Genomic DNA, 16,873 nt, shown 5'->3' on the forward strand with positions numbered 1-16,873 from the left:
ACCATAGTGATTTCTTCCCTTTCAAGACAGTGGGTTGATTAAAGAAATATATGTTACAAAGGAAAATGAAAATGTTAATAATGATTTAGAAGAAAAAGCAAGAATGAAACAAATTAAGGTCTAGTTAAGAGTAGGGGAAGCCATTACTGTAGCATTGTGACCTTTGTGGACCCTTATTTCATTGCAACTGGTTCATTCTGTAAAGCCCAGTACATAGGATTGTGTTCATTGTGGACCCTTCTTTCATTGCAAGTGGTTCATTCTGTAAAGACCAGTACATAGCATTATCTTCATTTGTGGATTTTGCTTTCCTTGCAAGAGGTTCATTCTGTAAAGACCAGTACATAGCATTTTGTTCATTGTGGATCCTGCTTTCATTGCAAGTGGTTCATTCTGTACAGACCAGTACATAGCATTTTGTTCATTGTGGATCCTTATTTCATTGCAAGTGGTTCATTCTGTACAGACCAGTACATAGCATTTTGTTCATTGTGGATCCTTATTTCATTGCAAGTGGTTCATTCGATAAAGCCCAGTGCATGGCATTCTGTTCATTGTGGACCCTAATTGCAACTGGTTCATTCTGTAAAGCCCAGTGCATGGCATTATGTTCCTTGTGGATCCTCCTTTCATTGCAAGGGGTTCATTCTACAAAGCCCAGTACTTATTGTGCTAATTATGGACCCTTATTTCATTGCAAGTGGTTCATTCTGTAAAGGCCAGTACATAGCATTGTGATCATTAGAGACCCTTATTTCATTGCAACTGCTTCATTCTGCAAAGCCCAGTACGTAGTATGTGATCACCCTTCTTTCATTGCTAGGGGTTGATTCTGTAAAGCCCAGTACGTAGCATTGTGACCTTTGTGGAACCTTATTTCATTGCAACTGGTTGATTCTGTAAAGCCCAGTATGTAGCATTGTGACCTTTGTGGAACCTTATTTCATTGCAACTGGTTCATTCTGTAAAGCCCAGTACATAGGATTGTGCTCATTGTGGACCCTTATTTCATTGCAAGTGGTTAATTCTGTAAAGGCCAGTACATAGCATTGTGATCATTAGGGACCTTTCTTTCATTGGAAGTGGTTCATTCTATAAAGACCAGTACTTACCATTGTGCTAATTGTGGACCCTTATTTCATTGCAACTGCTTCATTCTGCAAAGCCCAGTACGTAGTATGTGATCACCCTTCTTTCATTGCTAGTGGTTGATTCTGTAAAGCCCAGTACGTAACATTTTGACCTTTGTGGAACCTTATTTCATTGCAACTGGTTCATTCTGTAAAGCCCAGTACATAGGATTGTGCTCATTGTGGACCCTTATTTCATTGCAATTGGTTCATTCTGTGAAGTCCAGTACGTAGCATGTGATCATTATGGACCCTTCTTCCATTGCAAGTGGTTGCTTCGGTAAATCCCAGCTCAAATCATTATGTTCATTTGTGGATCTTGCTTTCATTGCAAGGGGTCATTCTATAAAGCCCAGTACTTACTATTGTGCTAATTATGGACCCTTATTACATTGCAATTGGTTCATTCTGTAAAGCCCAGTACGTAGCATGTGATCATTATGGACCCTTCTTTCATTGCTAGTGGTTGATTATGTAAAGCCCAGTACGTAGCATTGTGACCTTTGTGGAAACTTATTTCATTGCAACTGGTTCAATCTTCAAAGACCATTCAATACCATTGTGATCATTGTGGACCCTTATTTCATTGCAACTGGTTCATTCTGTAAAGCCCAGTACATAGGATTGTGCTCATTGTGGACCCTTATTTCATTGCAAGTGGTTAATTTTGTAAAGCCCAGTACATACCATTGTGATCATTAGGGACCCTTCTTTCATTGCAAGTGGCTGCTTCTGTAAAGCCCAGTTCAAAGCACTATGTTCATTTGTGGATCTTGCTTTCATTGCAAGAGGTTTATTCTGTAAAGACCAGTACATAATATTTTGTTCATTGTGGATCCCTATTTCATTGCAAGTGGTTCATTCGATAAAGCCCAGTGCAAGGCATTCTGTTCATTTTGGACCCTTTAATTGCAACTGGTTCACACTGTAAAGCCCAGTGCATGGCATTATGTTCCTTGTGGACCCTTATTTCATTGCAAGTGGTTAATTTTGTAAAGCCTAGCATTGTGATCATTAGGGACCCTTCTTTCATTGCAATTGGTTCATTCTGTAAAGCCCAGTACGTAGCATGTGATCATTATGGACCATTCTTTCATTGCTAGTGGTTGATTCTGTAAAGCCCAGTACATAGCATTGTGACCTTTGTGGAACCTTATTTCATTGCAACTGGTTCAATCTTCAAACCCCTTAAATACCATTGTGATCATCAGGGACCCTTCTTCCATTGCAAGTGGTTGCTTCTGTAAAGCCCAGTACATAGGATTGTGCTCATTGTGGACCCTTATTTCATTGCAAGTGGTTCATTCTGTAAAGCCCAGTGCATGGCATTCTGTTCATTGTGGACCCTTTCTTTGCAACTGGTTCATTCTGTAAAGCCCAGTGCATGGCATTCTGTTCATTGTGGACCCTTTAATTGCAACTGGTTAACTCTGTAAAGCCCAGTGCATGGCATTATGTGCCTTGTGGATCCTCCTTTCATTGCAAGGGGTTCATTCTATAAAGCCCAGTACTTACCATTGTGCTAATTATGGACCCTTATTTCATTGCAATTGGTTTATTCTGTGAAGTCCAAAACGTAGCATGTGATCATTATGGACCCTTTTTGCATTGCTAGTGGTTGATTCTGTAAAGCCCAGTACGTAGCATTGTGACCTTTGTGGAACCTTATTTCATTGCAACTTGTTCAATCTTCAAAGACTATTAAATACCATTGTGATCATTGTGGACCCTTATTTCATTGCAAGTGGTTGCTTCAGTAAAGCCCAGTTCAAAGCATTATGTTCATTTGTGGATCTTGCTTTCATTGCAATTGGTTCATTCTGTACAGCCCAGTACGTACTACGTAGCATGTGATCATTATGGACCCTTCTTTCATTGCCAGTAGTTGATTCTGTAAAGCCCAGTACGTAGCATTGTGACCTTTGTGGAACCTTATTTCATTGCAACTAGTTCAATCTTCAAACCCCTTAAATACCATTGTGATCATTATGGACCCTTCTTCCATTGCAAGTGGTTGCTTCTGTAAAGCCCAGTTTAAATTATTATGTTCATTTGTGGATCTTGCTTTCATTGCAAGGGGTCATTCTATAAAGGCCAGTACTTACCATTCTGCTAATTATGGACTCTTGTTACATTGCAATTGGTTCATTCTGTAAAGCCCAGTACGTAGCATGTGATCATTATGGACCCTTCTTTCATTGCTAGTGGTTGATTCTGTAATGCCCAGTACATAGCATTGTGACCTTTGTGGAACCTTATTTCATTGCAACTGGTTCAATCTTCAAAGACCATTCAATACCATTGTGATAATTGTGGACCCTTATTTCATTGCAACTGGTTCATTCTGTAAAGCCCAGTACATAGGATTGTGCTCATTGTGGACCCTTATTTCATTGCAAGTGGTTAATTCTGTAAAGGCCAGTACATAGCATTGTGATCATTAGGGACCCTTCTTTCATTGCAAGTAGTTGCTTCTCTAAAGACCAGTTCAAAGCACTATGTTCATTTGTGGATCTTGCTTTCATTGCAAGAGGTTTATTCTGTAAAGACCAGTACATAACATTTTGTTCATTGTGGATCCTTATTTCATTGCAAGTGGTTCATTCGATAAAGCCCAGTGCAAGGCATAATGTTCATTGTGGACCCTTTAATTGCAACTGGTTCACACTGTAAAGCCCAGTGCATGGCATTATGTTCCTTGTGGATCCTTATTTCATTGCAAGTGGTTAATTCTGTAAAGCCAAGTACATAGTATTGTGATCCATTAGGGCTTCTGGTTTTGGGCAACCCTATCACCAGTTTTCCTGGTCACACTTTGTTCAAAAAGGATTTGCCATGGCCCTTCTTTGAGGCTGAGAGAGTGTGACTTGCCCAAGGCCACCCGCTGGGCTTCGGTGGTTGAGCTGGGATTCAAATCCCAGCTGTATACACACTGCAGACTTGTGGCAGTTTGATACCACATTAACTGTCATCTGGGATTTGTGGTTTTGCAAGATGTTTACTCTTCCCTGGGTGCATGTACATTGTAGACTTAATGTGGTTCAACACTACAGTAGTCTCTCACTTATCCAACATTCGCTTATCCAACATTCGGGATTATCCAACGCAGTTTGCTTCCCGCCCTGATCCACAGATGTTTCTCTAGGTAGTAAGGATTGAACTTTTTTATGGATTTAATTTCCAAAAATGTTGCTACTGTAACTTAATTTTATGCAATTCTATATTTGGAGCAATTTGTTAGTAGCCAATGTTTTTGTAGTCAATGTTTTCAATATATTGTGATGTTTTGGTGCTAAATTCATAAATACAGTAATTACTACATAACGTTACTGTGTTTTGAACTGCTTTTTCTTTAGATTTGTTATAAAACATGTTTTGGTGTTTAATTTGTAAAATTATAATGTAATTTGACATTTAATAGGTTTTTCCTTAATCCCTCCTTATTATCCCACATTTTCGCTTATCCAACGTTCTGCTGGCCCATTTATATTGGATAAGTGAGACTCTACTGTACTTGAATTGCAATGACTGAACACTGATCATGAGAGCTGTTGTTCAGCATGATCTTGTGCCTTATCTGCGAAACTACAACTCCCAATTTCTCATAGGTTGAAGACATGGCAGCAAAAGCGGTGTCAAACCCCTCTGAGGCCCCATCTACACTACCAGATTGCAGATAATCTGCTTTGAACTAGAGTATATGACAGCGTATATAATCCAGATCAAAGCAGAAAATCTGGGATCAGATACTGGACTAGATAGCAGTGTGTAGATTCATCCTAAATTGTAGTCCAATGCTCAAACCACCAGCTAACAGGGTTGTTGTGTGTCTTCCGGATATACCTCACAACCTCTGAGGATGCCTGCCATAGATGTGGGAGAAATATCAGGACAGAATGCTTCTAGAACATGGCCATATAGCCCGGAAAACACACAACAACCCTGTGATTCCGGCCATGAAACCTTCGACAACACACTAGCTAACACCACCCAACAAAGGATTCCCTCAGGTAAGAAGCAGCCAAGCTGTGAAGCTGAAAGGACATTCAATGCTAATCAAGCTGGCCAATTGCAACATTCACACTTGTCTCAAACAGACTTCTTTCTCCCATCCTGGACATCCTTTGTTGGGAAAGTAAATAAAGAGCAGCATTCAGAAAACAGGAGAATTCCAGACAAGAAACAATCAGGGCCAGCTAACACCTCCCAACAAGGGATTCCTCAGGCAGGAAGAAGCCAGGCTTTGAATCTGCAAGGCCATTAAATGCTAAGCCAGGTGGCCAATTGTAACATTCACACTTGCCTCCAACAGACGAGTTCTTTCTCACACCCTGGACATTCCACAGATATATAAACCTCTGAGGATGCCTGCCATAAATGTGGGCGAAACGTCACGAGGGAATGCTTCTGGAACATGGCCATACAGCCCGGGAAACTCACAGCAACCCACTATAGAACACTGCATCTCCCTCGGGTCTTTATGCCCAACGGAACCCTAGATGTTGCGCCTCCTTTGTGTTCCCTGCCTCTTTGGCGAGAGAGGGGCGGGGCTTACAGTCGGCGTTACCCAATCACATGACAGCTAGAAAAAAGCCTTTGATTTTCTTTTTCACTCCGCTGAAGCAACAAAAGGAAAGGGGAAAGGGCGTCGAAAACAACCCCGAAGTAGAATCTTGGAATGTTTGTTCTTAATTCTTTGGCCTTTTGTAAGCCGCGCGCCATTTTTTAGCCTGGCGTCCGTTAGCCTCGCTACCATATCCGAACCCGACTGTCTTGTTTCCGGTCACGCAAACGCTCAGCTCGACCAATAGGACTTCAAAGGAGGCGCTCGCGAGGCTTCTGTTTCCTCACCATGGCAACCGCCGCCCTGTAAATCCCTCGGCGCTTCTCTCCGGGCCGCCGGCGGTTCGTCATGGTGAGCAACGGCCGCGTTGCCTCTCTTCGGTCTCTTTTTGGACCTCTTCTCGAGTAGTCTTCGCGGAGTCAGGCTCCTCTTAGCGCCATAGGCTTCTCTGGAAGGATGGTAGGGTGCTTTTGTATTTAGAGGGCGCCTTCGCCTTCTGAAGTAGGCCAGGCTCCTTTGGAGTGTTATGCTTCTTCCCTCTAAGGCCCCTCCCACACAGCTGAATAAAATCCCACACAATCTGCTTTGAACTGGGTTATATGGCAGTGTGGACCCAGATATTCCAGTCCAAAGCAGATATTGTGGGATTTTCTGCTTTGATGTTCTGGGTTATATGACTGTGTGAAAGGACAGGGAACAATCAGGGCCAGCTAACACCTCCCAATAAAGAATTCCCCCAGGCAGGAAGCAGCCAGGCTTTGAAGCTGCAGTGCTATTCAGTGCTAAACAAAATGGCCAATTGCAACATTCACACCTGCCTCACACAGACAAGAGTTCTTCTCCCACCCTGGACATTCCACAGATATATAAACCCCACTTGCCTAGTTTCCAACTGCTGAGCATAGGATTCTATATGATCTGTTATGGGATGGGATACATGGGTTGACACCAACCCTAGTGGTGCCATTGTATATGGTTAGCCTATATTAATGCATGTGCTTAGTGCACACCCATATTGTACAAACACCCTTCCTTTTCTTCCTTTCCTCTTTTTTACACCTTTCCCTATTTTCTTTGCTTTTTTATTTAAAAAAAACCAATGTAGTATTTTCTCTTGCAGTTAGTAAACATCCCATATAAGAATCTTGGAATGAATACCAAGAATGAATCATTGAATGTTCTAGTTTTCTTATTTTCTTCTCAAAATTACTTTAAACCATGAGATACTACAGAGAATCATTCTGACTGAAATGTGGAAATCGCAGTTATGTGATGCAGTCCGAAAAGGCAGCTTGTATATGTTTATAATAATGTTTATATAATTGTTGACATTTAAAAAACTGCTAGTATAATTTTTCTGATTTCATTCATAATAATAATCATTAAGCAGAAGATGAAAAGTCTTGATTGTAAAACTGTGCTTGGTTGTTTTGTTTTGTTTTATTTTGTTTTACCCAGGCGGAGCTGGGGCTCAATGAACACCATCAGAATGAAATCATCAGCTATATGCGTTTTGCACGCTCCAAGCGTGGCCTGTGTCTAAAGACAGTGGACTCCTGTTTTCAGGACCTTAAGGAAAGCAGGTACTATGATGATAAAATAACATGAAGACAAGTTCATAGGGTCCAAAAGTAGCAATCATTCTCAAGGCAGAATGATACACTGTCAGATGATAATTATTTGTTCTGTTTCTACAAAAGTAGGGGCAAGACAGATGTGATTTGGAAGTAATCTCACTGCTTGCAATCCAGTGCTTTATGTTTTCTTTGCGAGTAAACACACCTGTGATGTTTTCTCGAAACAATAGAGCATGACTGACACACAAATTACCATTTGATTAATCTAATATGTATATGGAGGAACTTCTCTTTCTAGATTACACCTGTTTTCATTCACTAGGGTATGTAGGATTGATTCAGTATTATTTCCCATTGTGTCCACATTTGAAACGAGACTCTCCAGGACTGATGGAGGAGTGGGACCGGGGAGGGGAGGAGGAGACAGCTGGAATTAATCATAAAATTTTAATTCCCATATATCACTAAGGGTCCATCCACACAGCCATATAACCCAGAATTTCAAGGCAGGAAATCCCACATTATCTGCTTTGAACTGGAATATATGGCAGTGTGGACTCAGACAACTAAGTTCAATGCAGATATTGTGGGATTTCCTGCCTTGATATTCTGGGTTATACGGCTGTGTGGAAGGGCCCTTAATGTCATAACAAAATCAGTAAATATAAAAAACCAGCAAGTGTGTGAAAACACATTTATTTATTTATTTATTTATTTCCATCATTTCTATCCCGCCCTTCTCACCCAAAGGGACTCAGGGCGACTCACAATCTGGCAAAATTCAATGCCAATATACAATACAAAAAGATAAAACATAAGCAATTAAAACAATTAGATAATTTAACAAAATACAATAAATAGATTTAAAACTATACATTATAAAATACTTGAGCCATTCGTCCACAAGACCTTGTACATAAACCTTAATCCAGACCGAGTTGAAGCCAACAGAATTCACTCATCAAACGCCTGCTCACAAAGCCAAGTCTTTACTTTTTTCCTAAACTCAGAAGGGATGGAGCCTGCCAGATATCACTGTGTGGATGGGCCCTTAGTGATATCTCCCTTCAGGCTCTCTACTCCTCTCCCCTCTCAGGCTTTCCACATCTTCTTCCTAACCTCTTCTTGCACTTTTCCCATTCTCTTCCCTTTGCACAAAGGAACATGCATGCAACTGGACTCTTCTACCCCACCAGTACAGGCACTTTTTGTGTGGGTTAAATACAGTTGTGGCTTAGAGATAGATATTTGGAATCATAAGTGTCTAGCACCCATAATCTGTGTGAAAATGGAGGGCCAACTATAAACAGAAATATTTTTGTTTTTGGTTTGCTGAATAGATATTTCGGTATGATAATGTGGATGCTCTAATAATCCTATGCATTTGTAAATGAAGGTTGGTGGAAGACACATTCACTATTGATGAAGTTACAGATATACTGGATGGCTTGCAGACCGTGGTACATAGTGAAGTGGAATCTGAGCTCATTAACACAGCATACACCAATGTATTGCTTCTGCGCCAGATTTTTTTCCAAGCAGAGAAGTGGTATCTCAAACTGCAGACTGACATTTCCGAGCTGGAAAATAGGTAAGATTTTAAAATGTACCACTATTAGTAAACATTTCCCAATATATGTCAGGGATGCTATAAAACTAGTTTAATAAATGTTGATTTATACTGTTCACAACATTTTTATTAGTTTTACCAACTTCAATCAAGTAACCTCAAATAAGCATGTTTTGGATTTCAACCTTGTTTCTAAATAATTTGTTATCTAGAAGGGTAAATGCATCTGTATTTATAAAGAGATTTGTCCATATAACCTGCCTTGGTATGTTTTTCGCCTTATAACTACAAGACTATTTCTTATTTATTGCCTTCATTGCTCTGTGGAATTTAGACTATAGATTGGTGTCCAAAAGGATGAATTGAGTGAAATGTTTTCTGCTCTTTTTTCTAGGAATTTATTAGAGCAGGTTGCAGAGTTTGAAAAGTCAGAATTTACATCTTCGAATAAGAAGGTATGTATTTCTGCTAATGTAAAATTCACTATGAAAAACCTACTTGGGTTTAATAATTCTGAATTTAAGAGGAAAGGTAACTATTTAAAAAGTTATTATTCCTAAATGATAACCTCTTGCTTAATTAAAATAATGTTGTTTGTTAGTTTTTAAAAATATTTATATCCTTTTTTTAAAAGCCAAAATGGTTTATAGGTTATGAATATAGGGGAAAATACAGTTCTTGGAATCAGTCTTAGAAATTGTAAGATATGACATGACCTGTCAGTGTGAGAGTGTGCTCTAAATTTGGATAGGCTGTCTCATTCATTCAGACATCTAGAACTAGGGGGAAAGCAGCTAAGATGTGAGTGCTTTGTTTCCTGACTCAAAGTCTAGTCTGCTGGGCAAGAAAGTCTGTGAACAAAGGGTAATGCAATGAGAGATGGTTCTGCTTATAACAGAAATAGATATACCTTCATTATGTTCTGCAGGATAGACAGCTTGTAGGCTTTATTAGAAGAGGCTAGGGCAAATAGCTGAGGAAAAAGATCTCCAGGGTTCTTTTAAAACTGAAAGGCGCCTGGAGAGGAGGCTTTGTGCTTGTAAATCCATTTAGCTTTATCCAATACCTTAAGAGTTGCTGTTCTGGAATGTAGGCCATTCCTTCCTTCTCCAGAAACCCTCCTCTTCTTTGATTACTGTGGCATTCATAGAAGATAAATGGGAGGAGAGCTCTCAGTGTCATCCACAAAATATAGAAACATTGCTTTGAACAGTAGTTGCAAATTAGCAGTCTTTCTGAAAAATAATTGCCATTATGGGTTCAATTATGTATCCACTTATCTGGGAGCAAGTCTCAATGACTTTGTTTCTAGAGTGAAAATATTGGGGAGAGGGTTTACAGCATATCTTAAAAAGAAAATATTTGAATATGTTCTTGTAACCTTTTAATACTTTTATTACATTTTTCAGCCCAATCCAGAGCTGGTTAAGCCTAAACTTACTCCATTGCATGATGGAGCATCAGAACTCCTGCAGAAGGTATATGTTGTGATAGTTATATTGCATGTTATTTCAACCTCAGTTAGTCAGTACTGTAGTTTTAAGAATTGCTTGATGCATTTTTCTGTATTCGTACCTCCTATTTGTATATGTAATCTGAAAATGTCTGCTTTATTTTGATTTCTTTACATTACAACATTGTGCACAATTTATTCAGATAGAAGTCTTATTTTTTTTCCAGAAAGACCTTTAGTTAAATATGCTAGGATTGCAGAAAACGGCAACCTTGTATGCATTTACCATATATTAAGATTAAATTTGTTTCAAACCACTCCAACTTGCTGATACCGTTCAAGTGGATGTAACCATGGCTCCTGCTTGTCCTCTTGGTTCTAACATAAAGGATTGAAGATTTTATCCACCACCAGCCTGTGGTTATTCCTATTGCTTTCTTACTCTGTTCCCTTTACTGATGTATGGAGAAGGAGGAAACGTTGACTGAATGTGGGGGCTTTCTGTCCTATCAAGCAATAACTCTTTTTAGATAAGCTGAAAACTGAATTTAGTAAATGCTTTTATCTCATAGAACATTTGCTATTCTGATAAAAATAACTAGTATGCTATATATTTCTGCAGATCAAATATTTAGTTATATAATACAACAATAAATATCTTAATTTTCCATAGGAAATTGCAAGACTCCAAGAAGAAAATGAAAAATTGAGGAGCAGATTAAAGACAATAGAAGTGCAGGTAATTTAGTTTGGATTTTAATATATGTATGTCAGAAGTTCAGAAATTCTGTTTCTTTCCTAAAATACATTCTGATTTAAATGTTAAAATTTCTTGCAGGCTACCAGTGCACTAGATGAAAAATCAAAGTTAGAGAAAGCTCTTCGAGAGCTTGAGATTATTCAAGGAGATCAAAAGGTAACATTCTTCGACTAACTCCAATAGACTGGGGGGAAAGTTGCCTAACATTTTCAGTATAATTTCAGTTAAACCTGCTTACAAACCTGCATGGACACTACAATCATCATAGGGGGCCCTCCTCTCAGTCCCATCCCCGTCTCAAATGCGGCTGGTGGGAACAAGAGAGGGGGCCTTCTCTATGGTCACCCCTTCCCTCTGGAACTCCCTTCCTATGGAAATTAGAACAGTCTCTTCACTCCTTTCCTTTAAAAAACAACTAAAAACCTATTTTTGCATCTTAGCCTGTGTGAGGAAGATGACTAATTTATTATTGATTCTACCTCATCTGATGATGCTGACATTAATTGCCTTAACTTATTGGAGAGCCACATTTTACACTATTCTATTTTTATACAGATTTTAATTGCTTAGTGTGTTATTTATGAGGCCTGACTGATTAGATATTTTAGCCAATGTTGTTTTATTTGTGTATTTTAATCTGTTTATTTCAATTGGTTTGTTTGTCCTATTTTTTCACTGTAAATGGCATTAAATGTTTGCTATTTTATTTTTGGAAGCTGCCCTGAGTCCCTTTGGGGAGAAAGGGTGGGTTAAAAATAAAGTTGTATTATTATTATTATTATTATTATTATTATTTTGTTGAATTATTCTGAGTAATTTTAAGTTGGTTCAGCTAGATTTGGGGGAGAAAGTTGACTAATATTTACAATATGATTTCAAGTTGCATATTGCTGAATTAATTATTCCAGATAATTTCAGTACTTTTTTCAGAGAAAAAAAATTCTAATTGACTTAATTTACTTTCACAATACAAACATAGTAATCATATGTGATATTATTCTTAAAATTGAATTTGTAGAAAAAATTATGCCAAGATACAACAGGCAAAATAATGAATTATTTAAAATTCTGAGTTTTTTAATTCCAATTTCTTTTACTTTTGCTTTCCAACATGATTTATGGTATGTATTATTTAATACAAAAAAAGTGTGTATGATTTGTCCTTTTTAAGCAGCAATTGTTGAGTTAAGACATAGGTTCAAACAACATTCTTTTCAGTATTGAAAATAAGAGCCTTATTTTTTGTCGTATTGCTGCAACATATTTAATATGTTTTAAATGTTATTTAAAGCACATTTATAAGTCTTCATAGCTAGCGAGGTTTTCAGATGATGATACAAAGCAATTATGTTTATTGTCCAGTTCTTGTTCTTAATAACGTAAGTCAGGACCAATGACTTCGGTCTGACATTTTCATTGTACAGGTTGTGTATCTTTTATCAGGAATTCTTAAATCCTAAGTACCCCAAAATCAGAAATTCTACACATGAATGGCTGAGATAATGACACTTTTTCTTTCTGATAATTCAGTGTGCACACATTTTATTTCATGTACAAAATTATTTTAAAATATTGCATAGAATACATTCGGACTATATGTGTAAGATGTACATAAAACATAAATGAATTTTGTGTTTAGATTTGAGTCCTATCTCAAAGATACTTCAGTATATACATATATACAAGTATGGGTCTTTCAGGATCTGAAAAAAAAATCTGAAATTGAAAACACTTCTGGTCCAAGTGTTTTAAGTAAGGAATATTCAACCTGTATATATCTGGAATCTTCAGGTTTTTAAGGGACATGAATGAATGCATGGGTGTTTATTTTTAGTAACGTATTTATTTACTTTTATTTCTTTTTTCAGTTAAACCCTACACAGGATCTTTGCGAATTAGAAAGTAATATGGCTGATTTGAAGTACAAATTAGAAAAAACCTTGCATGATAGTACTGCAAGCCAAAAAACCCTGGAAGAGAATCTGATTTCAACAAAGCATGACCTGCTTAAGGTTCAGGACCAGCTGGCAATGGCTGAGAAGGTATGTTTTCTTCTGTTGCATAGCTGTCATCACCTTTTTATTCTTCTTCTGGTAACATGATAGTGGGTAAAGTATATGAACTTGGTATGAAGAAGAATACAGAAGATAGTATTAAATTGCTGGAGTTGATTGTATTATACGCTGAACTGAGATATTATACGCTGAACTGAGCTATAGGTCAGAATATAAATGTTTTAATAAAGAAATAAATATCATATGTAATCTACAGTACAGAAGAAACTTTGACATATTTCATTTTATACATTACTTATTTTTTGTGATACAAAATTATAAACAAATAACAGCTACAGTGGTTTTGATAGGAAATTGTTTTTCCTTAGAAAGTTTAAGGTAGGTTTGGATTTTATTAACAGTTCTCATATAGTGGTTGAAGTTCTAAGAATTTTGGACCAAAAAGTGATGACTTTGATTTATGCCTGCCTCTACGACCAATTATGAGGGTCATCCAAATGTTCCACTGCTGAAATGTGAAGATCTTCTAGGTACCTTCTAGTTCTTGTGTAAGACTTTTTGTCTAAATCAGTCCTGCACAACCTCTGATCCTCTCAGTGTTTGGGACTCCAATTCCCATAATCCCTAGTCAGCTTGTCCAGTAGTCAAGAATTATGGGAGCTGAAGTCCAAAACCGCTAGAGGGCCACAATTTGTGCAGACCTGGTCTAAATCCTATCCTAGTGGACACCACTATCCTTGAATCACTGCTCTCAAGACAGAATCCAAGTTTTCCAATAATCATTATGAAATGTCGATAATTGCCTATGTCGAAATAAGCCATAAAAAGCATGCTGTGACTTTCTTCTGACTTTATGCTGTCAGTTTCATTTCCCTCATGTACAATGGTTGGACTGCTGTTGTATATTAAGTATTTATATAAATACTTAATATAGTCATGCCGGCCACATAACCTTGGAGGTGTCTTAGAAATGGAGATGGGCACCAATCCCCAGAGTAGGACATGACTAGACTTAATGTTAGGGGAAAACCTTTACCTTTACCTATAAATTCCCAGTAATAATTTAAAGTTAATGTAAGATAATTACACATACTAGTTTTGCAATGCACACTGTCTAATGCACTATTTTACATGTCATGCACTTGCTACTGAATGATAGTGTTTTGAATAGTTTCAAAATGAAGAACTTTAAGCTTCAGTTTAACTTTTCTAAAATAACTAAGTAGATACATTAATGATTTTAAATAAATAGGAACTGGAAAAGAAGTTCCAGCAAACAGCTGCCTATCGCAACATGAAAGAGATTCTTTCCAAGAAGAATGATCAGATCAAGGAGCTAAGAAAGAAACTTTCAAAGTAAGTTGTACTCTTACGTTTATCCTTTCAGCTTTGCATGACAATGTGCAATTTGAAAACTGAGACTGGGTTCCAGTGAGCTAGATCTGTTGAGTCTCAGCATTTGCCCATGTTTTTTTTTCCTTTTCTTTTCAGCAGCAGAACCTCATCCTATACTGCAAATAACACTTTAATGTCATTTTTAAAGTGTAAAGAGGTTGCTAAAAATAGCTGAAATTTTAGAAACTTCTTTGTACCGAACTAGATGTTTGCATCCCAGCCCCAAGATTCTGACATTCATCCTATAGCTGGCATTTAGGATTTCTAAACACATATTCAATAAATAAATTGAATTGTGAATAGTACAATCTTCAACTTCAAGATTTCTGGCAAGCTGAATAAACTCAATAGAGAATGGACTCCCTGACGTACCAAAACACAAGACCACTACAAACAGTAGTATATCAATAACAATGGTTTTTTAACCCAATATTAATAGACATAGACAGTTAAACATCCAAGTTTGAGGGGGATGTCACTACCTCTAAAATTAAGACCCAAAGTGATTCCGCTTATGGTTTAAGTCAACAAAATGTTTATAGAGACTGGACTCCACAGAATGATTTCTGATTTTGCTCAATTATATGACTTTTGACTTGTCTGCTGGTCTGGCCTATGTATATGAGGGAACAAGGACATAATCATATAGATGACGCCTTTAGTAGTATAAGTAGCAAAATGGTGTAGAGTTTTAGTGTGATGGTTCTGTAAAACCTTTATTTGAATAAACTGTGGACATATTGTGCAGTGGTGGCAAGGAAAATTACCTACTAAGCTGGGTTTGACTTTACTGGTTTGGGAATGGTGATCAATATCCGAACGTACCAAAATGTCCCTGATATTCTGTGTTCTTTTATGTGCAACCATGGGGGTTTTTTTTGCATCCGGGTATGTCACTTATGAGTTGCCAATATTTCTTCATGGTTTTAATGACATGTTTAGACAGGTTAGTGAGTGTAAGGGTCAATACCAAGCTGTTATCTTTATGTGTAGATTTGTCTGCCAATAACGTCGTGCGAGAGACATTAGAAGCTGAATAAACTCCAGGAGGATTTCTGGATGGTTTGAGTGCAAGTCTTTTCCAGTTCCATTTCACTGATTTTAAAATCATACTGGAAAGAAAAATATTTTAAAAAATGATTTGAGTTATTAGAATATAAAATGTTCTGCTTGAACTAAATTGTATTCAAGAGTGGAATAAATGTATCCTGATTACTTATCAGAACATACAATATAGCTAATTGACAACATGTCTTTTAAAATAACTTTTTTTTGTGTATTTCAAATAACAGTTCATTTTGCCATCATATATTAATCTGCTTTTTATCTTTTTTAAAAGATACGAACCAGATGATTAAGATCAGAAGAATATTGGCCACGTCAAGGCACTGCCACATTGGATAAGCAGACAGTTGAGAAAATAAAGGATCTATTTTTGAATATGTTGCAAGTTACACTTTTCAAGAAGTTTGCTTCTAATTTTCTTTTTTTTCCTCTTTTTTGGGATGTATATTTACTGTTATGAAGTCATAGCAGAATTGAGAGCAAAGAAAAGGGCATAGTCTTATTTCTGTGTTTCAAGCCTTTTTTGAATAGTTACTTTGTCTATTGCCTATAAGCACAGAGCACCTATAGTAGAAAATATTCTTATTTTAAACAAATAATAAAATGTTCATTCCTTACATATTTGTAAAATGCAGGCCCAAAGAATCTATTCCATGCAATCTACATGTTTCCTAAGTGTGGTTTTATTTTTACAATTGTAGTAACAGCAGGGGGGATGCTGGTTTTGTACAGTAATAACAGAAACCATTAACTCCTCAAATTCCAATAAAGTTTCATCACCAAGAGAAAAGGCATGTGTCTGGGAAATATAAAATATTGATCCTCATTTGTAAGTACACGGAAATATAATTTCTTGTCTTAACTGGAAGTATTTAATTTTATTACTTCGGCATTGCCTGCGTTTGCATTTTCTGTGGACCTTTCTTTCCTTCCTCCCTTTCCTTCATACGCATTGAAATTAATTGGTTATACAGTATATGGCAGGCATTCTGTCTCTGTATTCTGTCCATAAGGCCCCCGCAATATAAATTACACACTAACAGTATTTCAGTTAAAGGTAACAAATTGTCCCAAATTTTTTAACAGCATGCTAAGTGAAACTAAAGAAAATAACTGTTTAAAAAGGTTAGTAGAAAACGTCTCTGTGGAGAGAGCACTTCAGTTTTCTAAGCTTCTTCACTTACAAACCAGTTATAAAACATTCCCGTATTTTTTTTTTTAGGCTTTGTGTTTCTTTGGCTATTATTATATGTTCAGTGTTTTTATGAAATGTGTTACCAAGATTTTATGGCATTTAATGAAAGTTCCTGCTTTGGGTTTGTGGTTCCTTTATACAAAATATAA

The 16,873-nt window shown here is 37.2% G+C and overlaps 1 protein-coding gene across 3 annotated transcripts; it reads left to right on the top strand.

Annotated features, from left to right (window-relative positions):
- The first annotated feature begins 5,870 nt into the window (after positions 1-5,870).
- On the top strand, positions 5,871-16,391 carry lztfl1 (leucine zipper transcription factor like 1). 3 transcript variants are annotated; one of them, XM_016996463.2, is made up of 10 exons: positions 5,871-6,153; positions 7,153-7,277; positions 8,668-8,862; positions 9,236-9,296; positions 10,251-10,319; positions 10,968-11,033; positions 11,133-11,210; positions 12,938-13,096; positions 14,322-14,425; positions 15,804-16,391. In XM_016996463.2, the coding sequence occupies exons 1-10, from the start codon at positions 6,151-6,153 to the stop codon at positions 15,820-15,822; spliced, it is 879 nt and encodes a 292-aa protein (XP_016851952.1). In that variant the 5' UTR covers positions 5,871-6,150; the 3' UTR covers positions 15,823-16,391. The 3 variants fall into 3 exon arrangements, with proteins under 3 accessions (XP_016851952.1, XP_003225804.1, XP_008116494.1); XM_003225756.4 differs by having other exon boundaries at positions 5,873-6,045; positions 12,923-13,096; XM_008118287.3 differs by having other exon boundaries at positions 5,875-6,153; positions 12,923-13,096.
- Positions 16,392-16,873: the final 482 nt, after the last annotated feature.

The sequence above is a fragment of the Anolis carolinensis genome, chromosome 6 (genome assembly GCF_035594765.1).
Source record: "Anolis carolinensis isolate JA03-04 chromosome 6, rAnoCar3.1.pri, whole genome shotgun sequence".
Classification (NCBI taxonomy): Eukaryota; Metazoa; Chordata; class Lepidosauria; order Squamata; family Dactyloidae; genus Anolis; species Anolis carolinensis.